Source organism: Liolophura sinensis, chromosome 9 (genome assembly GCF_032854445.1).
Source record: "Liolophura sinensis isolate JHLJ2023 chromosome 9, CUHK_Ljap_v2, whole genome shotgun sequence".
NCBI classification, from domain to species: domain Eukaryota; kingdom Metazoa; phylum Mollusca; class Polyplacophora; order Chitonida; family Chitonidae; genus Liolophura; species Liolophura sinensis.
This window is the reverse complement of record NC_088303.1, coordinates 12,014,031-12,041,205: the sequence shown is the minus strand read 5'-3', so window position 1 is coordinate 12,041,205 and position 27,175 is coordinate 12,014,031. Positions and strand designations below refer to the sequence as shown.

General features: G+C 39.0%; 1 protein-coding gene across 1 annotated transcript in view; it reads right to left on the bottom strand.

Annotated features, from left to right (window-relative positions):
• Positions 1–173: 173 nt before the first annotated feature.
• LOC135475603 (calsyntenin-1-like) overlaps positions 174–27,175 on the bottom strand; it is a 35,575-nt gene continuing 8,573 nt past the window's right edge. Inside the window, exons 3-18 of the mRNA XM_064755530.1 lie at positions 13,755–13,956; positions 12,491–12,699; positions 12,045–12,185; positions 11,462–11,653; positions 9,934–10,209; positions 9,469–9,668; positions 9,040–9,169; positions 8,385–8,539; positions 7,748–7,899; positions 7,276–7,309; positions 6,827–7,081; positions 6,238–6,445; positions 5,555–5,700; positions 3,771–3,903; positions 3,053–3,255; positions 174–2,796 (exon numbers count right to left, since the gene is read on the bottom strand). Coding sequence (XP_064611600.1) covers positions 2,626–2,796; positions 3,053–3,255; positions 3,771–3,903; positions 5,555–5,700; positions 6,238–6,445; positions 6,827–7,081; positions 7,276–7,309; positions 7,748–7,899; positions 8,385–8,539; positions 9,040–9,169; positions 9,469–9,668; positions 9,934–10,209; positions 11,462–11,653; positions 12,045–12,185; positions 12,491–12,699; positions 13,755–13,956 — 2,807 coding nt within the window. The 3' untranslated portion in view covers positions 174–2,625. The remainder of the gene's footprint in view (positions 2,797–3,052; positions 3,256–3,770; positions 3,904–5,554; positions 5,701–6,237; positions 6,446–6,826; positions 7,082–7,275; positions 7,310–7,747; positions 7,900–8,384; positions 8,540–9,039; positions 9,170–9,468; positions 9,669–9,933; positions 10,210–11,461; positions 11,654–12,044; positions 12,186–12,490; positions 12,700–13,754; positions 13,957–27,175) is intronic.

The following is a 27,175-nucleotide window of genomic DNA, read 5'->3' as shown; positions in this document are numbered from 1 at the left end:
GCTCAAGGTGTAAACCACCAAACTTTTCAAAATGTGACACGCAAGTTAACCCTTGCAGACACAGCTCCATATGTATACCATATTAGCTTCAATGAACTCCATGCAGGTCCATTAAAATGTAGAAGTCTGACCCTTAGAAGAAACTAGTTTGAAAAAAAAAAATAGAAGACAGATTATATTTATGGTGTTTTATTAACAGGAAGACAAAACAAAACTGAACTAAATATTCCCCTTTTAAATTTACAGTTTATAAAAGAAGAAATTTTTACATCGTTTGAGGAAAGCCTAACATATGACAATGAATGGTAGTCACAAAGGTTATCAAATCAACCAAGTCATAATCACAATGCTTTATAACTTAAATGCCGAAAACATAAAAGGTTTAAAAAAAAAAAAAAAAAAGTCATACAATTATTTTAAATGAAGAGGGATCTGAACTTAGAAAGAAGGGAGATTAGACGAACCAAGAAATCAAAGTATTTAGTCACCTAAACTTTAACAAAATGTTAAAGAAAACCTACAGGGGATTTATTAATGATAAACTGGTGATGAGGGTTGTAAACAAGAGGGCGGTATAAACATTAGAAATTAAAATTGTTGTCAAATCCGAATCTCTGAACTGTTCAGAGTTTAATGTACGATAAGAATTGAACTACAACAATCACATTTACATGACCGAAACATTTCACCAAGATGATAACATACTGTGTACATCTTAGTACAGGTACCATTAACTTGGACACAAAACTAGCCACACTTGACAAAGAAACTTACATGAACATCTTTGGAAAAGTTACACAGACACTAACATTCTCTGGCCTACAATCTTCATGTAGTCTGTAAAGTAAATCACTCACCAAGCTAAACAGCAATCGCCCTACACTAAACATATTACATCACTGTTTCCAGCAGGTAAAATGTCTAAAAATAGTTTAACACAAAATCAGAGGTTGGTTTTTTTATTATATTTTTTATGGTCTCATGATTTTGATTGAAGCATCTGGTGATAAGTGTCTCTACCGCCAGCTTCCACACCCTTGGGTGAATTCCAGACAATCTAGACGTGACATATTCAGAAGTGTGACATGTGTCATGACTGGATCTGTTACTGAGCTCCTCTTCCAGGATGGTACCACATGTGTAACAAAGGTAGGGTTGGGGCAGAGGAAAACTGGATTCAGTTCAGAGTACATAAAATGGAGTTTTCAACTGCTGGTATTTGGTTTTTTTTATACGTTAAAACAAATTTAAAAGAAAAAAACGAGAGATCAAACCTGGCTGGAAAAAGTGGACTCCTGAAAGAGTGTTTCACGACAGGACAGTGTTTTTGGGACGTGTAAGTTTCACAGTAAAATTTGGAGACAGAACCATACATATATATCTATATACACATTAGACATAATAGACCACAACTGGAAAAACTGACATCATGGCATTTATCTAGAAAGGCAAAATACTTACAATGCAAGACAAAATGATGGAATAAATGTTGGCCAACACATCAAATGGTCTAAAATAACTGTCAAAATGTACAGTTCAGTATCAGGACCCCCAACCCAATATCATATAGTGCAGCATGAGTTTTGTCCCCCTTAACAAAACAAGTCTAAAATTGACGTTCTCAAATCTTAAAGCAGCTAGGGTGATTGCTGTTAAAAAGGTATGCCTAAAGACTAACCTCACTACGAACACTCAAGGATGCAACTATCAGTGATAATCAAATGCAACAACTTGTGCTAAATGACCTGCATTTTTCCATACATGTACATATATGTATATATATATTTTCCACCCTAACATCACTAAACCATGTATATGTGTATATAAGTATGTAAATTTCACATGTAATAGGTATAGGTGGCAATCTGACATTCCAGAGATCCATGGAATGTTAGAAACCAAACAACACCCTATCCCAACCCTTCACACCCCATCCCAACAGAAACAGTCATTAACACACAAATCAACAGCCACTCTTTGGCAGCATTCTTATTGTTAAAAAGTAAATAAACGTGGGTAACACCATTATGAATCTATTGAAGACCCCCCATACCCTTGCTACATGAAGAAGAGAGGGGTCTATAGGTGTTTATAGATACAACTGGTGAGGTTCTAGCCCTCAGGAGGACTAACTCCAGCAGTGTGTGAAAGTGTCAGTTCCTCATCAACTGGTCTAGATACCACAAAGAACAGAGCAGCCATGTGTCAGCCTGACATGACAGTGTGGCTAAAGAGCAGATGATGGTTGTGTGATGTAGAGCTAGTGCTACATGGATGACAAGCGCTCTGACCATGTTCCAATGAGCTAAAACCATTTTTTATTGCGCCTTCCCTTCTACTGTTTCCACCAGTCCATACCACGAGTTCTGGAGCAGTTGTCTGGGTTGAACATTAAATCCCAACTGGATACAGTCCCCAGTTGATTAAGCAAAAGATCAGCACAAGTCATACAGCACTCAAGTTCCCTACTAAACAGGCGCTCATCTCAAAAATGCATTTAAAAAAAAATTGTGTTGGTCAATTCCTTTGTGAAGTTCCAACTGGGCTTCTTACCCTCGAAATGCAAATTGGAATAATTAACAATCTCGTCCAAGCACTTGATTCACACTCCACTAATTGGTGACCTTAAAAAGACAGTGTGGAGTCATCCCACTCTAAATCACGATCTTTCACTTTCTCTGCCTCTTCCTCAGAGCTTTCTAAATCATCATGAAAACTACTTCCGTCATCATCGCTGTCGTCCTCATCATCTCTCAGGTTGTGCATCACCTCCACATCTCTGTCATACTCTATATTCTGTCAGGGGAGAAAGCAAACATATCCAAGTGAAAAGATCTCTGGTAAAGACCAAGTATGCCCTGGAATATTAACCATGTTTTCCTCTTCCCCTTTCATATTTTTTTATTCTGAATGTAGATTTTACAGCTGCAAAATTCACTATTTAAAGCTACTTTTGGATGATTTGCTTTCCTCAATTTAAGAATTATCTATTATTATATGAGCTTTACATTCAGAGCTTCCGCACACTGTGGTGTGATAACTGTGTGTGTACCTGTTGAGGGAGGAGAACTTCCTGCTCCAGCGGGTTGACCGTGATATTGAGGGCAGTGTTATCCCACTCCATCTCCTCCTGCCTCTCATCCACAGTAACCACACGGGTACGGTTGTGGGCAGCACGAATCCTTATCACACCCAGGATGATCATGAACAAGAGAAAGCCAACACAGACCACAATGATGGCCACCATACCCATACCTGAAAAGAGAATGAATGAATGATTATGGCTTAACGTCACATCGGCAATATTTCAGCCATATACATGTATATTTCAGAAAACAGAAGTATCATATCACATGGCATGCATTTTCAGCAGACACGAGAGCTTCTATACATTACCTGAAAACAAGGCTGAAATATAGGTCAATTTGGCACTACACCCTGTTTGCTCATTTCTTGATTCCTTTAACTGAAGGGCAACGGTCCATAGTTACTAACGATAACCAGAAACATTTTTAACCACAAACCAGCAGGAGTATATTCCATTGGTGTTTTACTCCTTATTCCAGAATATTCACTTATACAATGGCGGCCAGCAATATGGTGGGTGGAAACTGGTCACAGCTCGGGTTTTGCCCATGACCTGCAGGATTATCTACAAGGAGTATCTATAGCACTACCCGACTTGGAGCATGTATGTTAAGTCTGCAATTCACTAATAACAAGAAGAATGCAATACCCAAATATTTCTTACTTGTCAAACAGATACTTACTGGGTGCAGCCGCTGCTGTTAGGGCGTGGACTGGGTTATGGGCCACACTGGCACGGGCGACTTCTACGGATTCAGCCTTCATGGCATGAGCGACGTGTACAGGGGCGATCTTCTCCTCATGGATGGCAGAGATCTGAGGGAAGGAGACAGACATTGTACACTGACCATACAGGACAGCCACACACAGACATAACCTCATAAGACCTACAGCTCTTGACATGTCTGTGATGGTCACCAACAGGCTGTCGTAAGTCCTGCAGAGGAAAGGTCAAACTCGCCCAATGTTTACAGGTGCACCTTGTTCAGGTTGGCGATTAAATCCCGACCAAAGCAATACAAAATCTGTCCTCTGTTGAAGTTACTTGTCTTTACAGTCCTAATTTAGCACCGTTCTGAATTCTTTGGAAGCAGTTATCTTTCTGAATCATCCGAAGACAGTATTGCATGCGATACTCTATAGCAGAAATCTCAATTCAGCAAAGTATCCTAGTCCTTAAAGTTTGAGACAGTGCAGTTCACATAGGTTTGAGTCCACTCTGTCACTGAACAGGTATATGTATGACAAGCAGCCACATACACAGTTATAACTGTCAGCTAAATATATATGCGCATGTGACTGTAGATAGATAAATCTCTGCTGATCACTAAAGACAACATGCATTCTTAGCTTTGATAAATGTGTAGCTGACAGAATAGGACAAAGGTCAAGCTGTGATTCAGTATGGTCCTATTCTCCCTGGGACCACCACACTGACTAAGCTAAGCACATGAGCTGTTAGAACAGATAAAGAGATAGGGCTAGATAAACACCACAAAGGGTTCACAACAACACAATGCAGCCTCTGCACAACCTGGTGACGTCCAGTGTTGCCAAGCTGGCCCTGTCTGTAACAAGCCTTCAGTAGACAGATCTCTTCATATCTGGACAGACAACACGGGGGCAAATCCCATACAAACCAAAGTAAACAACTTTATTCCTATCTTAATTTATAATATGAAAGCCCCAGATGGCAATTTTCCAAACCAAATGTCAGCTGTGACACTTTTTACCCTTTACAGTTTTAAAAGCATGCGTACTGTTAATATGATGTTACCCTTGTTGGCTTTACTTTAAGCGTACACAGGACAATGTTGTGTATTTAACATGGCAGTACAACGACTGAATCCCAATATTTACCATGCTACAATGTCTGAAGATATTCTCACTGAATATAAATTTTTGTTATGGGAAAAATGTATATTTAAACTGATTTTGCACATGGATCAACTCTGATATTACGAAACTCAATCTGTCATAATTAGTGACTAAACAGAGTTCTATCTGTAAAATTTTTTTGGGATAAATAGTACCCCATAAATATCATGAAAATTATAAGTTCGTTACATTAACGTTCCTAAGTTGTCAAATATCTAAACACATAGGAATTTCCCACACTGAACAAACCTGGCAGAATACATATTTAATTTGTCTATACAGGTAGTATGTTGACAAGTTTAATTACTAATATTTCGTAAGTTTAATGCTGTGGGAGGAGAATTTCCCCAATGGGGCACTCAGGGATGGGAAAACAGTAGGAGGTTGAGAAGTAGCTGGTGGTCTAAGAAGTCACAAGACAGCAAAAAAAACTTTGCTAGGAATTACAATTACAATTATGTTCCTTGATCCAGGAATCGTGATGCGGATGATGTCAAATTTGACCTCAGAAGTCCTGTAACACCTCCCCTTGCCCCACCCACCCCTTCCAATAAAAGTTAAATTATGGAGCAGACAAATGAACAGTTACCGTCATTTTGAGTTCGTTGCTTGTGAACCGATCATCCTGTGTGGAACATTTGACGTAGAAATGTCGCGTTGACAGTTTGTCAGCGTCTTCATGGTAATAGTGGATCTCTCTTAGAACTAACTCATAGTGCTCAATCTTGTTCAGGCCTAAAAAAACACAGACAGCAACATGTTATACTTGAGGGAAGAAAAATGGCAAAGTGCTGTAGGACTAAAGTGACAAGAATGTTTCACGGCAAAAACATCAGTAAGTGAATAGTTCATTCCTGAATGATACATTTACGACACCACACCAAATGTGTCATTCGATGTATTTATTTATTTGACTTGTTTTGCGCCGTACTCAAGAATATTTCACTTATACGACGGTGGAAAGCATTATGCTGGAAGGAAATTGGGCAGAGCCTGGGGGAAACCCATGACCATCCGCAGGTTACTGACAGACCTTACCACGTACAGCCAGAAGGAAGCCAGTATCAGCTGGTCTTGAAGAGGGTCACAGGGACTGTACTGATGAGAGGCTCCAGGACAAATTAAAACACATAATGAACTGGTCAATGGAAGCATTCTATCTTCAAAAGTAGGAATAAGGAGGGTATAGTAAGGCGAAATTGAAGAGGAGTCTAAACTTAACAATGTCCGGGGAAAACCACCAAGAAAACGATTCTGTGAAAGAAGCCCCACCTGTTATTACAACGCCCTCATTCGTCTCTGTGCTGTCCATCTTCTGTTGCTCTGTCATACTCAGCATGTCCATCAGGTTATTGGGGAAGGTCAGCCGCTCCACCTTGAGGTTCATGGGTGGATCCGCACGGATTGTACATTTGTCCAGGAGAAAAGGATCTTCAGACTTGTAACTTGTAGACTCTAAAGAGAACATTTCAACAGAAGACTGGAGTTCAAATTCTTACAAAAGTATTTACTGCTACATGTTAGACAATTGCCAAGGATAACCAAACCATGAAGAGGTTGGTACACGAACAATCCTGGAGGACTTCTACGAAAACGTCTACTTACCGGATCATTAGATTACACCATCAGTTTCAATTTTCAGTATTTTAAACTTCGGGTTTTCAAGACAAAGCATTCAAGGTCAATTAAATTATGTAGATCCAAAAGTTGTTTATTTATGGTATTGAACACCATTCTGAAAGGACTAAACAGCCATTTGCATGTCATCTGATACTGATACAGACACGAGTAATGATGTCTTCACTACCAATTTTCTCTGTTCTCTATTTTGTGAAGACTTTTAGAAACCTTGACTACTTACGAGCGACTTTGCATTCAGCTTCTTGGTTTCATACTCCTCCAGTTTGCTGTCCATGTCCTCTTCTGGTTCCAGGGTAGCCTTCAGCTCCACAGTGGAGAAGATTTTCTGTCCTTTAGCCAGATCCTCGACTGACCAAGCCCTGTTGACATAGGCTGACAGGGAGATGACTGGATCCTCAGATGAAAGAACCATGACGTACGAGTTCACATCAGCCACTGATGGTGCAGCAGTTGGCTCTCCATCTTTGGGGCACAGCTATAAGAGAAACATTACAATACAGAAATGGGCAAGACTGGTCAAATTCAACTCAATCTTGATGTGATTTTTTTTTTTTTTTTTCTTCTGGCCACCAGTACACTGCATCAACAATGCAAATGTTGACGTAAATGCATTTATGGGTTGTAAAATTTTTAGGAATGTCTCAAAAGATCCATCCATAATTTAAATACTGTTTTGGCGTAATTGCGCCAGAAGACTAAAGCACTGAAAAAATAAAAAAGATTAAATTAGATTGTGGACAGCTACCACTGTTCACAAATCGAGTGTGTGCGTGCTTGAGGATTAACGTCGTATTTAACAATGTTTTCCACAAATCGAGAAACACTGCATTGGTTTAACAACAAATATGACCCCACATGACCTAATAATTTGACCACAAACAAGCATTTTTGTAGGCAAATAAATGTCACGAGATATTACTTCTGGTGCTAAAATTTACATTTTTCCAGTAAGATATCATCCTATCTTCAAAAATCTCTCAAAGAATCTTTTAAAAATCAAATAAAACTCCCAGAATCTGGAAAAATGAGCAACTTCAGTCATGGGCGAAATTTTAGGTCATTTTGGGTAGGTCTTTGTAAAACTTTGGGTAAATTCTGACATAACCTTGGATTTGTAGAGTATTAGTGTGGTTCTACTTACACCACTCCTGTCTCCACCCTGAGTGCACGGCGCCCAGGGGTCGGGTAGCTACGGGCATTCACATAGCTCACTTCTCTAACAATCTTCTCCACCTCAGCCAAGCTCTGAGCAGTGATGCTAACCTCCGTCATGTCAGAGTTAAAACTCACAGTCTGAACAATCAACAAAAACAAAACATACACAAATACTCAAGATCATGCTGAATATGAAGGTAAGGGCTTCAAAACTTTTACGTAATCAAAGCTTACATTCAGTATTTTCTTTGTTGATGGTGACATATAATAGAGAACATGGTTTGTTGGTACCTTTGCGCTCACTGACTTGTAAGCTCACAATGGTGGTGGCACTGATACACACTGTATTCATGGTATTGTACAGAGCCATCAGTTACCGGAGAATCACTCTGCATGTTTGACAGCTGTCAATTTACAAAACCTTCTTTTTTTCTACTAGGCTAACAGGGAACAGTTAGATGAAGTACATATTCAAAAACACATTAAAACGTTGCATTTCTCCATAAAGAAAGTAAAATTTGGAATTTATCAGCCTTCATGATTTATCACCCCTGGCTCTTTACGATGAGCAACCAAATACTCCACATCCTTCCTACATTACAACATACTGAGGGGGAACTCACCATTCCCGAGTCCATCTTCTGGAGGGAGTGAAATTCCAACGTCTCCTTACAGTTGGTCAGACATTTGATCACGCGATAACTCTCCGTCTTCCCATTCAGGATGTACAGCCCCGCCAGGTAGCCCCGGAAAAACATGTCCAGCTTCTGATCAGCTCCTGAATAACACACACTGATTAGTCAGCAGATTCCGAATCCCCTCACCTTAACAACCCTTATGTATGTCACACTAATGTTCCACCATTCAAGCAGAAGAAGATACTAACTAGATGTCTCCTTTTCCCTTTCAGTTGTTTCAGACATCTGATTTCCTCTTACCATAAGTTCAAAACCTTATTTGAATGGGGTTTCACCTTGTACTGACGACTACCGCACTTGTACAATGGTGGTCTCCACCTGCAAACCAGGTGTAGGCCAGTGGAAACCACAGCCGTATTCCAGGTTCCTGAGAAATCTGCTGACATAAAGCCTTCAGGGAACTGTCATCCACATGAAGACCAAGACTTTTAATGACAGGGCCGCCTATGGCCGTCAACGTTCACTAATGAAATAAAAGTTTATACAGATCCAAAAAGTAATCCCAAATGAGCAGCATGACTGTACTGCGACATCTTCGTCCAGATCACACAAACAGCTACTACTGGGCTTCACCACTCACCTTGCCAGCAAGCCCCGACCATGAGGCGCGTGGAGTTGACCTTGTGCGTCGGGTGCAGTGCCCAGTCCTCCACAATCACAGGGTTGTTAGCGTCAGGAATCAACATCTTCCCATCAATGTACAAACTTGCCTACACAATGAATAAACACAACTTTCAGATATCATTTGAATGTGATCAGGCCATAAACTGCTGATTATAAAGTTTTGACACAATGAAATATTGCTCCGTGGAATCCACCCCAGTTGTTTGTTAAAGGACGGATGGCAAAACGGACAAAGTACTGTGACTGAACGAAGTACTGCAGCTCCACAGCTGATCCAGAGAGAACTGGATTAGAAAATTTTATTGCAGATGAGTTTGTTCACTTGAATGTGGACAGGGGTCTATGAATCACTAAGTCAACACGGCTACAACACTCTGGTACCCACCTCATCCCTGTTCTTGGCCGAGTCCTTGCCCATGCTGATGGCGTAATGATGCCACTGGTTGTCGTTGAGCTGGGGGATGTGCCATCGCCACTCTGCGGGCTTAAAGTCTTCCAGGTTGTCTGCATCACTGGCCTCACGTCTCTTCAGAAGTACCAGCTTGTCACCATGCACAAACCAGGAATAGTGATGGCGGCTCATAGCTGTGAATTAGACAAAGCAAGCACCTCAAAGTCTCACTAAATATTACCTAGGCCACATGCTCAGTTTCTCTCTTGCTTTTTGACTGACAAACAGCAATAAATCAATCAAAATATCCATACTGGGACACACAATCTCACTAATCGGTGCAGTTTATTTGTCTATAAAAACTTAAAAGTCCATTGCCATTCATAAAAACCAGAAAAAAAAAAAAAATTTGCCTCTTGAATTGATCCATGTTGTACTCTGCAGTCGATATGGACTCACCTTTAGCATCTGACATACAGAGAATATGTTCCTTGGCAGGGTGATGATGAGAGCGATTATCATCATCACCACGTTCATGCTTCATCCAGGTTGCCATGGTGAAATGTTCCTTCAAATGGTGGTTGAACTGCCCCATGGGTACCTCCACGGCGTTGATCTTCCCATCAAAACCAAAAATGCGGTCACTCATGTGGCCGTCGTCTGTGGGAAGGTCCTTGGTCCATGAAGTGGCATCAGATGGAGAAGGGAGGAGGTCAACGCTACCCTCACTAGCACCTAGGTGGGAAGAAGATTGGAATATAGAACTGACGATGGTAATCTCAAAAGTTCAACTTACCCACAAACTGCAATATGTATCATGTACAATTTGCACAAGCTGATCTCCAATACACAAATTATAGCTTCCTCTCTAGTTGTATGTGAGACGGTCTGCCAGCAAATAGACAGGTTTGGTAAGAGGTTTGATTCCCTCCCCCAAGGCACTGGTTGGTTTCCTCCCACTATGATTTGATTTGATTTGATTGGTGTTTTACGCCGTACTCAAGAATAGGACCTTCCCACTGAGGAAGCCAGCATGAGCTGGACTTGAACTCACAGCGATTGCATTGGTAAGAGGGTCCTGGGTCATTATGCTGTGCTAGCGAGCTAACCAACTGAGCCACCGAGGCCCCTCCTTCCACTATGTTGCTGGCTGCCATCATATAAGTACGCAATGGTTAAAGTTCCCACTGCCCTACCAGACAACAAGACCTTAGCGCTATGCAGAAATCAATTGATGGCGGGAGGAACACTCCTCAAAATAATGCGGTGCCTGCGTCTTCCACTACCTATATATGTAGGTGTAGTAACAAGTCAGAAGTTAAGCACACATTTTAGGAGAAGTGTGCAGATAGGGGTATACATGACTGATGAGCCCAAATCAATCAACCATTATAGATGCATAGTTGTTTCAATTGAAATATATACCCTAAATAATTATACCTAACATTCGTCCCCCGATTTTCTAAACAACTACTTTACCTCAGCTCTACTTTCACAAACACAATCATTTACAACAAAGCAGAGACATACCTGGAGTAACTCTATTTCCTTTGAAGTGGAAAAATTTAGAACTTCTGTTATGCATAACTGGCTGGTATAAGCTGACCATCATAAATACCACAAGCTGCCAGTAAATTTCTCCTACAGGCTAAGTACATGTAGGCCCCAAGACTAAACTTGCCTAAGACTCAATCTTCATAAGAAACATATTAACAAATCAGCAGTCAGTCAGAAACTTAATACGTGCAGCCTTTACATTTCAACCTTATAACAGCACTAGTGCGTCACTCAGAATTCTTCCTGTTTCTCCTTCCCTTGGGTTCAGATGACAAACTTTCAGTTAAATACATGAAAAATGATTTCATCTCAAGTACACACACAGCTGGCATATGAGCCCATAAGGGTGGAAGAAGACAATGTTTTGACAGATCTATGGTTATGAGTCTGTTACCATGGTTAGGGGCTGTGGGCAGCAGGATTTACTTACTGCACAGGTGTCGCTGAGACTTGATAGAGTAGGTATCCCTGTCACAGCCCTTCCCAATGTGCTTTGTCTCTAAAATGATCCTCACTGCCACCTTGGTGATGTTGCAAGTCTTCCCACAAACCTTCAGGGCTGCGCTAGGTGCCAGCTTCTTCCTGCCACTGCCTGGCAGGTAGTCCACATGACTGGGGAACCCTGAACAAATCAGGTCAGGTTTGGTCACTTACGTGTACACTTCAGTACAATGCATTTGACAAAAGAAGTTCACAAAAAGAAATTTTGTAATTATTACAAAAAAGGTAGAGAACAAAAATACTTTAAAGGTCTGGTTTTTTTTTTATCTCTTCAGCAACTGTTTAAAATGAGTGTTGGCAATACTTTGAGCCACATCAAAATTTTAAATTCCATACAACTATAAATTATACATAATATCCCTATATTCTTAAATACGTATTTGGATATGTGCACTCATTTCATGGCTAAAACTATATTCACAAAAAATTTCCAAGAACCTGAAATTTCAAAACCAAAAAGCACGTGTCTGAGAACTGACGAAGTTTTGGGGTAATACTACACAAGCTCTTACCGTGCCAGCCACACGTCTTCAGCACCTTGATGTTGACCATGACAGGTGCAGACTGCCGGTGGGCACAGTCCTCTGCCACAACTGCCAGGATGTGATTGGTGCGCTTAGAGTAATCCAGCTTCCTTGTTGTCTTGATGGTTCCTGTCCAGTAAAAAACACACAATCAATGCATAGCACATCACAATCCAAGGTAACTTACATGACATACTTACATGAATATATACTTTATTGGCCTTATGAATGAAACTAAATAAGTGTATATAAAAAATACTGCGGAAAATTTCCACAAGTTCAACACACAGATTAAAAGGCAGCATCCAGCAAGACACCCACCAAGACACCCACCACAATTCAAATTTGTGCACAAAGTCATTGGCCAGAAGGGAGAATCAATAAAGCCACTACATAAAACAACTGATAAATCAAGACGTGGATCTGGTACTCACCTGTACTGTCAATGGAGAATGGTTCATTGGGGGTAAGGATCTTGTAGTCACAGATTTCCCCAAACTCTGGAGAGCGATCTAAGTCAAGGGCACTGACTTTCAGGACATTGTCATACATTCTCTTCTCCTCCAGCTCAATGATGTAAGCATCTTTGTCAAACTTTGGTATGCTTTCATCCTTGTCTGTAACCCTAACAATCACCCAGGCTCTGGAAGTATACCGAGTCATCATGGTATTTATTTAGTTATCTGACTGGTGTTTTACGTCGTACTCAAGAGTAATTCACCTATACAATAGCAGCCAACATCATGGTGTGGTCTTCATAGCAATGCCTGTAGTCTAAAGCGTCTTTAAATCATCACTGTGGCCTTTGATGCTTACACGATTCATAATGGCAAGACGGAAATGGCGAGGCAGAATGCTTTAGCACCACACTCAAGAATACATACAGTTCACTTCTAGAACACCATCAGGTTTATGGGTGGAGGAAAGTAGAATACATGTCCTTTTAGTGCACATCCGACCTTTGGCAAGGAACTGATCATTTTACTAAATTTCCGTGAAAAACAAATTAACCAATTTTACTGAAATTTCAATCAATTACCAACATCCCAGACTTCTGCTTGGCTTGTGGTAAAAATCTATGTACCTTAGATAATCTCTGTATCCAAAACTATCCAGGGGAGTTTACTGACAATTATTTCTTGAATACTGCCTAACTATGACAAGACAAGTGCTCTCACACGCCAGCGTCTTCATTAGCAACCGTCTCATTGACAGGCATGTCAGACAGCTGCGAGGACGAGGGGCGGCCACGTGCTGCTGGAGCGTAATTGATTCAAAGCCTTGGTTCTGGGATGTCAGCACATGTTATTCACTGGCCTCTAATTACTGCACAGCGCAACACAATTTAGACTTGGTAAATTCTTTTTCCACTAATTGGACAATTTTCAGGCAAATCTAAATCTGGGCAGTTCAACCTCGTGACAATCAAAACTCAACAAATCTTGTACTTACTTAGATTAGTCTGAAAATTTACGAATTTCCATGCAAAAAAAAAAGTTACTTCAAAATCTGCTTTTTCAGCTTTTTTAACTTACTTTTCTTTTATTTCATTCTTAGTAGCAGGGCAGAAATTTTAAATGTAGAGAATGAGAAGCTATTTTCACATATTTGATTGCTTTTAAAGACATTCACAGGTTTTGCACATTTATAGGCATGGAAAACCAGGTGCAGGCTGAGGGCAAGCCATTATTTACTCACCTTTCTGAGTACCGCCTAGCTCCATCTGGACAGTCATATGCCGAAATGGAAAACTTGTATTCTTTTCGCTTCTCATAGTTGATGTTTTTGGCCTTAGCGCTGAGTTTGATTGTAGCCAACCCAGTCACACGGTCTGTCACCCGAATCACAAATGGAATGCGATTATGTTCTCTCTTGTGAATTTTGTAGCCACAGATCAGTTCTGCAAGACACAGAGAATGTCATGTTTAATGCATGTAAATAGGACTAGTTATAGTTAAATGTCCGACAAGGAGAACACGTACAACACTGATAACATAAACAAAACTCCATAATCTAAACCTTGATTTCCGTTTGATATCAGAAATACAGAAAATGACCCAGACGGTACATGTATGTATACCAAGATGACAATCTGTTTTGAATATTGGATGCTTAAGATTTATTTTTACTTCCTTACTTTTTGTTTTGAATTTCTGAAATGTATGAAGCAAGCTGGTAACCATTTCTAGGTCCAGCCTTGCATATGTACACGTATCTCTTCAGGTCTTATGGATGTTCTGAGATCCAAACTAGCTTCTATCATCTCTTGTATATGTAGAAGAGTAAGAGAAATAACCACAAACATATTTTCAGACAAACAGGACGGGAAATCCCTGACCTATGCATGACAGGCAGAAGCAGAACTCTACATCAAGACCTTATCACCTCTGATTACCTAGGACAAGAAAAATGCCCAGTCAGCTCTATAATCACTTGGAAGCTAGCAACCACTGTTGATAAACCCCAGATAAAAAACCTCTGTATCCGGCCTAACAACCTTGCACTGTCTGTAACAATAACCCACACAGTTCATCACTGAGCTTCTGCTCCATCACCCAACTGTAGTGTGTGTGTGCCTGACAGAACCACCATGTGATTGATAAGGCTTCCAGGGGAGATAACCCATTTCTTTTAAGCAATGGTAAGCCAGAGGTAAAGACTAGATGGATGGGTAAGACCAAAACATACAGCAAATGTTTATACTAAAATCACACACTGTGAAGGTCACCTGATGAACCTCTGATGAAGAATGGTGAATCATTCGTTTGACTGCTGCATGAAGCCATACTCCAAAAATGTTCACTTGTTTACAATGGCAGTCATGCCTGGGGTAAACGGAAAGTTTAATTTCTGACAAATTATACACAACTCTGTACATGTAAGGAACTCAATTATGTCAGTCTCTTTCTCTTTCATTTTCAGCATAGAACAATACAGATATAAATAGATCATCTGTGGGTATCTCAGTTGCCTTACTATGTGAGGGTTCATACAGATATATGAAAATGAAATTCAAGGAGTTTTCAAGGAGTTTTTTGTCCTTTTCAAGGCTAGTTTACACATACCATGGTGCAAATTATAGACTATATTTGAAGTCTGAACTATAGATGCTTTAATTTACATGCATGTATATTGAATAGTACGCTTGCTTTTGCAAGAAATATCGGCCCTTCAGCTCTGTAATGCGACACATTCTTTGACCCGCCCTTGGCTCAGTAAAAAAAAATGAACGCCATATATCATTATGCAGGGCTTCCTCTGGTTCAGTCACTTCTGCCACATCAGATTTTGTAGTAAATACTATTTGTTTTTAGCCATACTTCCTTAGCGGTCATGGCTCTTGTAGGTCTCCTTCTGTAATTTGTTTTTATCTGCCTTGGTGTAGCTGCTAGAATCAGTTTGGTCTCTTCCTGCTATATCTGGAGTTTATCAAAAGTTACATTTAGAACAATTGCCCTCAAAATAATGGACCAATGCTTGGCAGCATGTTTTTGTTTTCTGGGAAAAAAAATCAATCCTTTTTTTCAACCTATTTGTAGGATCCTAGAAAAATGTCATTTCCTCCATCAGAAAAATTTGTTATGAAATTAATTTGTAACTTCAGTTCATTTAAATGCAACATTATGATCAGTACATTGGAGTAACACAATCTGAGAGGAGAAAACCAGATGGCGTACACACTTATGTAACGGTACAGATTCTGAAACATTTAATTTACTTCGCATCCAAAAAAAAAAAAAATAGTTTATTAAGCGGAACAGTTTAAATTTTTCATGTGAGGTGACTTCATTTACAGGTGTAACTCTACCTAGATTTATTTCCCTTGAGTGTTTTTTTTTCTTTTTTTTTGACAATTGGCTATGAAAGGCATCCCCCAAAATGCCGGATTTTCATTCGTTATTTAACAAAATGATTTCAAGCATTATTTGAAGTAAGTCAACTTGCAACTATGCTGAACCCCCTATGTAGATTTCTGTGAACTAAATGCCATAAAACTGTGTTGTTGTTGTTTCACCGAGATGAGGCAGTTTGAAATGAAAGTGTATTATTTTCATAAGAAAAATTGCGAAAATCTGCTAAAAACCCCAGAAAACTTGTTTCTGTGTAAAGTTTATATTTTTTCTGAAGTAAATAAATTTGTTGCCCAAAACATTCGTATTTTTTCAAATTTTATCACCATTTCAATAAATTGTTCTAAATTTGTGACAATGGCGAGTGATAGCAGAAGCCCTGATTATGGGAGAATTATCAACGAGCTCCTGATATACAGACTCTGGGACCAGCAGACAATATTTAAGTCTGGGAAACTAAGATTTTCAAGGAGTTTCCAGGAGTATTTGTCTTTTTTAAGGGCTTTCAAGTACTTGAAAATGAAATTGTATTTTACAAGCACTTTCAAGGAGTTTCAACGACTGTGTGCACTGTCTGGCTTCAAGTAAATCTGTGTACATGGTAACAGCTGTTTCTTTTTTGAGACTGATGAGTGAGTGAGTGCTTGGAGTTAAACGTTGTACTTAACAATTTTTCAGTAATATGACGACGAAGGAATCCTTTGAGTGCATGTAATCTGCCTCCTTGTTGCCGGACGGATTTCAACCACTCTTTTATCTAGTGCTGCTTCACTGAGACGACTTACTGAAGGCAAGTAAGCCGTCTCGCACATGCCATTATACTGATACGAGTCAACCAGTTGTGGCACCATCCCCTTCATGCTGAATGTCAAGTGAGGAAGTTACAACTTCCTCTTTTCAGGCCGTAGGTGTGACTCGACCCAGGATTGACCCTGGATCTACCGCTCCCGAAGCGAACATAGACTGATGACACCCCAATGTTACCGTCACCAAGGTTTGACTACAATACACCCACTGGCGACGTTATGTCTAACGTCAGGTAATAACAAGAGATGTCAGGGTTATATATAACAGCCTGTCTCCGATAACATCCTATCCCAGATATAGATTGTGATCTATCACCCGCAAGGATAAACCTGCCCACAGGTACACATGAGAAACACATGTAGCCTGTTTAAAAAAAAAACCAAAAAAACCCTCTATGCGCATCACACATCTGCTATTTTAAAGATATATAAAAGTTTGGCAGATTACCATAAAAAAAATCTGTGCAATATATATAATATATATATGCACTTAACTCTTTAATCAACAATCTCAGAAATGGGCTGCATCAGATAATGTTGTGGGTCTTCTTTGTAAATGCATAATTTCATAAATACAGTACATGTACTTCAATAGAATAGTGATTCCCAAGATGTGTAGAATAGGGAAACAAAATCTATCATTAATTTGGTAAACTAGCATATATTGAAACTCCAGAACATTGGAATTTAATAAGCTTTACCCAAGATATACATACATGTAGGTCTACCGGATAATATCCAACAGTGAAGATGCCATGCTGAGGTGCATATATTCAGTAATCACAGTAACAGGAAAATGCTGAAAGCAGGGATGTAAACTCTGATAAAGGATAGCAGCACTTCCTGCTTAAGATAAAGGTGAATACACATCATACCTCTACAGTTTGTCAGTCTGTGTTGAACAGGTTCTGAGTTATAACTAGAAAAGAGGCGCAAATTCTACCCATGTACAACACAGGAAACATCCAAGTTGAACCACAAAGCATAAGATTGGAGAATGGGACAACATGCTTAAACTTTAATAAGCACCAGAAGTTTTACAACTGACCATGTTGTCAAGCAAATAAAATCTTAGTTTTCATATGTTGTCTTCTCCCATGAAGCTTTGCGTCAGTGGCAAATGTTGTAAAAGAAGCCAAGTCTAAGATAAACACATAAATTGCACCTAAACCAAGTCTGATACACTGTTAGCCAGTCCATAAAATTAAGTCCCCGCAAAGAATATACTCTGAATCCTGTACATCACACTGTAAACGGCTCACAATAAAGCAACCAACTCATGACATACAACGAAGCATTTGCGTCAGCATTTTCCTATTAGCCTTGCGAGATGAGTGGGTGAAAGGACTGCAGTTTCATTCGCACACTTTATTCCACATGTGCCCGACATTCTACATAACACAGTCCACTGGTATCAGCAATTCTACAGGCATGATATTATGTTAGCAATAAAAACAAGAGTTCATATTTCAGAGAAGGTATAGGGATATATGCATCATAAACTATATTGTCCTCATTGTCTCACACTGATCCAATCCTACATGGGTTAATGTGAAGTCAGGAAACTGTACTTGTCCATGTGGGGAGTGGATGGTGTTGTTATAGCTACAATCCTATATGTAAGTGAGATTCAACCGACATATGCAGGGACTAACTTTATGTCACATGACAGGTCTATTTTCGTCATTTTTGTTGAAAGTAAAGTGCAAGATACATGTGCCTCTTAATTAAATAGTGCTAACTTGGTAAGTAGTTAACGGGTATCTGCCACAATACCATTATAATGCTGCTACATGTAATTATAGTCATCTGGATGACAATACTGAATATTTTATTTGCTATGTCAAGGTAAAACTGGTACCGGTATAATGAAGTTCTCATACCACTGTCATGTTACATTGCAACCTACATTAAATTCATAGTCACATGATCATTACTGCAGTACACGTATATCTGTTATCAAGAGCCTAGAAACTAATCTGTCATATATATATGTATGTAAATACAGTGTCTCATAAAGTTCCTCAGGAGGGCATACTAGTGGTTTGACCTACGTACATGTACTTATGAATTTGTGCTTGATTGGTATCAGTCTGTAATGGTCATCTTGCCCATCAGAGTGCATGTCTAGGTGGATAATGTAGCGGTTCAATTATTGTAGTTGTCTTATGTGCTTTCGTTTCTTATGATGTCTTCTCAAGTATACAGGTACATGTACCTATGAATGTGACACCATTCACTCACTTTAATCCTAATTGATATTTCACATGCCGAGGGAAGCTTGTTAAATGAATAAACCAATCAAGATTCCCTCCCCTGAACTCGGAGACACTGCTACTATTTGGATCCGATTTCATAACATTTCCCAAACTCGGGTTGGTATCCAGTACCACTTGTACAGGAGATTCAAGATTCTTATACGAAATAATGTTCTCCAAGAATAAATTGTCAGTGAATCAGATGATGAATATTTTTTATGATGAGGGAGTTGACAAGTACCAAACAGTTGAGTGTCATATGGGACAGAATCCTAGTTGAACACAATACATTGCACAGAAAGTCTCATGAGACTCGTCTCAAATTATGGTACCAAAGTTCAGTTGACATATTCTGGTATATAGTCTCTGTTGTCCACTTTTGATATCTCAGATAATTTCTACTTGCACGAGACTGGAGCTGGATTCTCAGGTTTCGTGAGACTGGAGAGACTACAATTTTTGGGACTGGGAAAGATTCACAGATTTTTGACTATGTATTCTCGGCTTCCTGGGACTGGTTCCCACCAAGTGTCAACTATCTCTTGAATTCTTAAACTGGATCAAAATCACTATTTCAGACACTGGGACTGTTTCTCAAATCACCATACAAGAATTTTCCCACTCTTAATGAAATATCTACTTACTGAGGATGTTTACCAGCAGTTTGGTGTCTCCTCCTGGCAGATTTCAAGGCCATCTACGGATGCAGAAAAATCAGCCTATTCATAGATTTCCACACGGTGTGGGTGGAGCAGTGAACCAAATTAGGAGACTGATTGGTAAGAAGAGCAATTTTTGACAATTTGTAAGCACAAATGACACAATGATATCATCACAATCTCAACCAAGAACTCCAAAATAATGGCTTTACCTTGAAGCCAGAATCTAATTGCCTGAAAATGTCTGAAAAGTCATTTTCAGGCAATTAAAGTATTTTTATCCATATTACTCAAAAAGTATAACCAATTTCCACATAAGGGTAATGAATGATAAATTCCTTTTCAAACTGTGGTGGGAAAATCCTGGTCCGATTTCTAAAAGCCTATAAGTGCAGGTTCTAATTACCATAAATGTACAAAAATGGCGGCAACACAAACTTCTGATTTCAAGGTTTAACTGAGGACAATAAATGTCATTTTACTGTGTGAAACAAGAACGAAAATATAAGGTAAAGGTTCTTGAGATAAGACAATATCATAGAATTTTGTAATTTCTACATTATTATCACTACACTGCTGAAAAATACTTATAATTATCCCAAATATGTAGGAACGCCAATACAATACCACCACCACCACAGAAACAGATAAACGTAAGTTTAAAACTTCCTACAAGAATAAATAAACACTATATTGGCAAATATTGACTTCATCAATTAACTAGTATGGCTTCAGATAACTATCTTAACAAAATTTTCGTGAAAATTCATTAAAACATGAATACATGAAACCTCCCTACATTGAATTTACTTCTTAAATCCTGCTTCCTTAAATCCCGCTACAATAAGTAAGAGTATGGAAACAGACGCATCGGCTGTACAGAGGCAGGTGGTCATCACACCACTCCTTAAAAACACCTCATGTACCAGCCATGCGGCAATACATGTGAACAGGTTAGCCTTTAACCTTTAGAAAACAAAACAATCACAGTTGGGTGTCTGCAAGTTCTGCCATTCTTCAAAATATTATGAAAACAAATTATGGTTGTCATCAATAAATGTGTGTATACATACTCATTACAGTGTTGGCACCACTTTCTTGTTTACCTTACATCACTGCCACCACTAGCAAACATAAAACAGAAATCTCTTTACATCACTGCCACCACTAGCAAAATTTGTACAGAAATCTTGAACAACGCACAGGTCACTGGGGTCGCTGTAAAGAGACAGGAAGTGATATCAGAAAACACAAACACTGTCTCAACCTTTGTCTCTTATACTCGATACATGTGCATTCTTTTTATCTAAAGCGTGATTTTAACCAACACCTGGAATGATTTTACTGCTGAATGTTCCTGAAATAGTTCACATGAGGACCTCAGTGGTGAGGCTAAGCCTAAACAAGCCAAGGTGTGTTGCATAGCATCCAAAGGTCAAGCTTGTCTATTGTAGGTAGTGTTGTTAAGTGAGCGTAGATATCAGCACGTGCTGTACAAAGTATGATGTGTAGCCATTTTACATGTGTCAGTTTCTCTCATCATAAAAATTGCACACTGCGCAGAACTTTTTCACACCATTGTCATGGACCTGGCAAACCACTGTAGGAGTTACAAGCCGCCTCCTTTTCGGTCTAGGCACTGTTATGTCACAGCATGACTAACGCCTTCCCTAACCCAGCCATCAATGTGTGAGAATTTGAATGACGAAGTGCTCCAATGCCTTAACAATATTGGCATGAGGAGAAAAAAGAATACATTTCATACAGTCCTCATGTTCAAATATCAGCTTGAAAATGCATGAAACAATCTGTATGCATGGTTTCAACATGTGAATAAATGTATCACACTGTTTGGCCCACTGTTTGTGGGAATTAAAATAAGATCTTGCAATTTGGACAAGGTAACTACATGTATGTAAACTTATGTAAATGATAACAGAACTGACTGGAATAAAACTGATAATGTAGACGAGGGAAATGCCACCTTGTCCACAGCGCTATATAATGTGCATGCAGTCAGTAGCATGTACAGTTGTACATTGTACATGGACATGCAGCAAATTATCAAACTTAGACTCCTTTTACTTTTGTCTGTATCAGTTCTTCATGGCATCAACCGCTTCAAGACGAGGTCCAGATATCTGACTGTTTAACCGGCCCACACTTGAACTGGTGTATTAACCTACACACCACATAATGAAGCTCAGTATCTAACATGTTCCTCTGGCTCTGTATTGATTTGCTCATTCCATTTCCCCAGTAGCATCTTAAACAGACATGTAAAGGATATAAACTTGTGGCACTAACACCGCCTAAGCAACATCTTTATTCACAGATCTCTGGCACGCATTTGGTGTAGTTTTCTGCTCCACTGGTGGGTAAAGTCAAGCCTTCAGCCTCCAGTCATGTATGTAAATGTAAATGACAAATGGCTAAATGATGATTCCAGGAATCTAACACAATAATGGAGACGGAACACGAAGGCAGAAAACATTAGAGATTGTATTAAATAAATGAAGTAAGGAAGGAATTAATAATCTTGTAGTTCAAAAAATTGAGCGTTCACATAGTGGCAGACTACACAGAGCCAGCCATACACTCTTACTTATTTTGAATATTGTGGCCATTTCACCAGTAAGTGCAACAAACCATTTATCTGTACTCATCTTTTCATAATCTTAATAAAAATGACAATGAAGATAGTACATGGAAATTATTTTTCATGTTTGAATACATGTACATACAAATTGTGAGAAGTAAAACTAATTTTGAGGGATATTATACTGGATCTCAGAACAGTAGCAGACATGTATTTGTTTACACTGTGAACATTACCTACATGTACGTTGGTACATTCTGGTTTGTATATGTTTCTGAACAGAGCTATATTTTTCAGCTGAATTACTTGATGTGAAATTTCACTTTATGCTTCATATATTCAAACATCAGGGCTGGTTAAGTCCTTACTCTTGTAAAGCTGAAAACCTGGGCAGCTCATACAGCCAAGGCCACAGCCTGGCACTATGACAAACTAACTTCTCCCAAGTTGAAGAGGGAAGGAAAGCATGTGTACAATGTAACTTGCCTACTTAATATCTGAAATATACAATGTCAATATAATCACACACACCTGTTAAATTTCTTTTCATGTTAACAAATCCATTAACATATGGTGATACTAAAAGCCTGCAGAGTGTGAAGAATCAATGTCAGTTATGAGTTAATGATGTAGGAGTGGTGAAATAAATACATGACTAAATGGAATTTATCTGGTATGTTCCGGAATGATATTACCATGGGGCAAGAAATACTAGCCAACAGCTAGCTATAAATATACCTACAGCAGTCACGCCACATGAACATCAAAGACTACAACAAATAAGTGCTATACTTTTGTACTAGAACTTCCTTTTTTCACATAACAAAATATTATTGTACATAATATCTCTTTCATGTCTTAAGAAACTAAGATGCCTGGGAGATCTTTTTATTAAGTTTCGTAGAGCAGAAATCCTTCATTTTAATACTGGAATATACAGTGGGAGGAAAACTATGCCAAACTCTAGGGTAGACTGTGCCAGGTTTAAAGTTTATCCAAGCAAAGAGGTGAAAGAGGATATACCTATGTCTACCTGAGATGTTGACCTATTCACCTTCTGCTGAGATTACAGGCTCTCCCTCTAGGGTCTATCTTACAGGCACAGACAATAGTCACAGGGGCTGGGTTTTTACCTCCATTCTTCTCTACCATTATGCCTTGACTACCTCACTACCAGGCCAGTTTAACAATAAACCTTGAGTGTTGTCACTTGACAGTTACCCTATCATAGATCCTGTTCCGAGGCCTCTGAATGAGGACATTTCTGTTATAGCCTTACCCTCAAAAATTTTCTGTCCAGAAATGCAAGAGGAAAATGTACATGAATGCCAGCAGAGAAATGGTTTTAACTATTAATGGTACATTTGCTGCGTCTTGATCTGCATACTCCAACCTGTATCACCACAGCCACTGTCAAACCTGCCTGATGAACAAGAGACACCAGACCCATCATATGTAATGTTTCTGTTTACAGAGCACACTCCATGTTCATAGGTACCAAGAATGGAAGAACCTACACTATGGTATGATGTGGGAAGACATGAGGTTTTCACACTTCAAGCTTTGGATCAAATGTAGAAATGAGATTGAAACAGATCTCCTGTTCCCTTTCGTGTGGTCAATATTGTCCCGGGTTTACTGAAATCCAACTTCGAGCTGGAGATTTATCATGCAGAGAATCTATTTACATCACAATATTTAGTACAGGGGTATAGAACAAAATCCATCCCAATCCTATACATAAAAATGAGAGTGAATTTGCACAGTGAATCGTCTACTACTGAATGTTTCATCTACCTGAAGGCATACAAGTTTTTCCTAAATGTACATGTGTCTTTATATGTGTCTTATTCACAAATCTAGTTCAATAAACATGAATGTGAGTACACACACACATAGGGGGTTCTGCTTTAAAGCCAAAAAATATACTGTAAAGTACTTATTATTCGCTGAAATTTTTTTTCACAGATTTTCTCCAAAAATATCTTTGCGGGACTTAATTTTCGCACCATTAAGAGAATTCAGAAAAACAAATCTTAAAATATTAAAATTTTCCAAGATATAATAATATAATAAGATTCGAGCACATCAAACTGGTATCATCATGGGTGCCTTTAATCCTCCTTTGTTTCCTGCGGTGTCACTAATCCTCATGATCTGGATCAGAGGTTAAAACATTGGGGGATGGATTATCACAACGTAAGAAGATTACTTTCGTACCTACCATGAGCAGTACTCAAACAGGTGTCACTTCTTTTCGAATCATTGACGAGTACTTGTAAACACCTGGCAAACTGACCTGTCACCTTTTCAGCAGTTCAACACGAAACATATCAATTCACCATTATCACCGCCAGTCACTCATCAAGTAACACGGTAAATTTTGCATTGTTTTTTGTAGCAGGTCAGAAACCGCAAACATTGCCGTAGCTGTAAAACGACCACTGTGTTGTTGTACACACGTCACAGTTCGTTAGAAGCTCACTCATTGGACCACAGGACAGATACAGCAAATGGGATAGCATGTATAAGAGCGACATTCATTGGAAGCCAGCACGTGCTAATATCTACTTTTCTTTCACTTTACGGGCATAGCAAAGATTGATCAAACTAAAGACGAATAAAGTCCCACTTTGTTTTATACCCACCTAGCCTTAGCACCAGAGTTTGTATATATTTAAACCACAATTTCCCTTCCCTACTGTTAAAAAATTTAGCTCGCCCGTTGGGCTTTCTTATCACAACTCCCGTCAGCCTAGCAAAGATTTCACTTCATTATTTCATTATTACTACTACCTGTAGAATATGATTCGATATTGGATATTTTTATTCACTGAAATTACGTTTCGCGGTAAACCGCAAAATCCATGAAAACTAGTACCACGCGAAAACTAAGTACTTCAGAGTAATTTGTTTGTCCAGGCTGCACTTAACATTCTTTTCTCGTATCACTATGGTATATTAAGCAGGCCGCATCCAAAGCAGACATTCATAGAGCTGAAAGGCAAATTGTATTATAATAATAAAAAAATTAAAAAAAAAATTAATGCACTGTGTGTTATGAAAACGAACATTCCATATTTGACAAAGCAAAATACAGGGTGTCCCAGAAGTCGTGCACCATCCTGATTTTCATTTTATTTTATTTTTCTGTGTTTCAGATTTAATACCGATTTTAAATTTTTTTCTCTCTTTTAGAATTAATTATGGTTGATAAATTAACAGTACAAGAAAGAGATGAATTGCTTTTTATGTTTGGAAGAGATCGGGTAGCTCAAGCATTCAACCTCAACCTGGATGGTGCGCGACTTCTGGGCCTGTATATAAGGCCTTTCCTTTAATCTGTTGATCAGGGCACTGATGCATGTATGTAGACATACCCAATAATAGTCAGTTGTGCCATACATGTAAGCACCAAGCCACTCGTCCAGGCTGTATTTTGCAAAATTTAAACCACTTGTAATCCCATGGTTCGTTAGCTTTAACAGTTTGCATAAATGACTCGCATCTCTACATGGCCAAGAATTGCGTGTGAACTTTTAATGTTGAGTAACATGTTATTCAGAGTCAACATGATGTCCATTTCTGTATTTCAACAGTCTTCCGAGTAACTTGGCAGAACGAAAATACCTGCCAAAACTTACCTGTCATAAACACAGATCTGGTAAATAACATTCGCTGACAGCTTTGATAACTTTTAACTCACTCTGCGATATATACAAGTGGCAATTCCAAGAAATCCTGCCTTGGTGCCCTACTCACAACTGTCACAGCAACATTTGATGTGATAAAACATCAGCTGGTCAAAGAGTCAATATGTTGTTTTCTGGGGAATTATCCTACAAAGGTGCATGTGTCAATGGTTCTAAAATGTACGCAAATGTCTCAGCCAGTAACTCTTTTCTTATTTGAGGTGTACATGCAATTTATCTTTATGCTTTTCATACATGTAAACCAACAAATATAATTAAACTTGGCGAAGCCCTACTTTCTGCCCAAGTGAACAGTAAAATCGATGTAAAGTTGATGTAATATGATGTAATCTAACAGTAAAGTTAGCTGACATTATCCTCTCATTCCACGTGTGAAATAAAGCGCAAGCGGAAGCAGGCACCAGTCACACAGGACAGCCAGCAGTTGTGGAATCCAAGTTAGGCAAACTATTGACAGCCATGATATTTTCGGTAGTCACTGTTTAGTGGCTGAAAATAGTGTGCTGTAAAGAAAGTATGTAACCATCGCTTATTGTTTCACATGAATCATTCGCTTTTGCGACCTGCAACCGGTCGTGTGAAACACTGTTTCCGCAGCCTTCACATAAACCGAATCACTATTTGCATAAAAGAAATAAGGCCTGCAATGCCGTGCGCGATTCCTTCCCGGTCACTTGATGTGACCTGAGCAGCTGTGACTATCACTTACACCTGTAGATCTCTCCTCACTTAAGGCTGTGTCAGTCACACATGTACAGTAAATGACCTAATATTTAGAGGCAAATAAATGTCATAAAATATTACTTCTCAATTTGGTACTGAAACTCCATTTTTTCAGCAGGATATCATTCAACCTTCCTAACAAATCTTGAAAGTCCTCTCCGAATCAGGCAAATGTGCAACTGTTCCATGTGTGAATTTTTATAATTTCTTTTTCTTTTTGTCATTTACTGTATATCATCACTATCATTTGTTTCACTCGTGTGTACTTAAACATGTATGTGTACAGAGGGATTGAGACCATGCACAGAACTTAAAAAAGTAATAAAATAACATCTACAGTACATTTATGTAATTTGAACAGAAGAATTTGAGCTTTAGTGAGGAATCTGCGCAGGACTGAGGAATGACTTATGTTCAGGAATGAATAAAAGGTAAATGGGCATGGACAATGCTTCATGAAAATAATATGTTGAGAAGCTACAGCAATGCAATACCCAACAGTTTATTGTC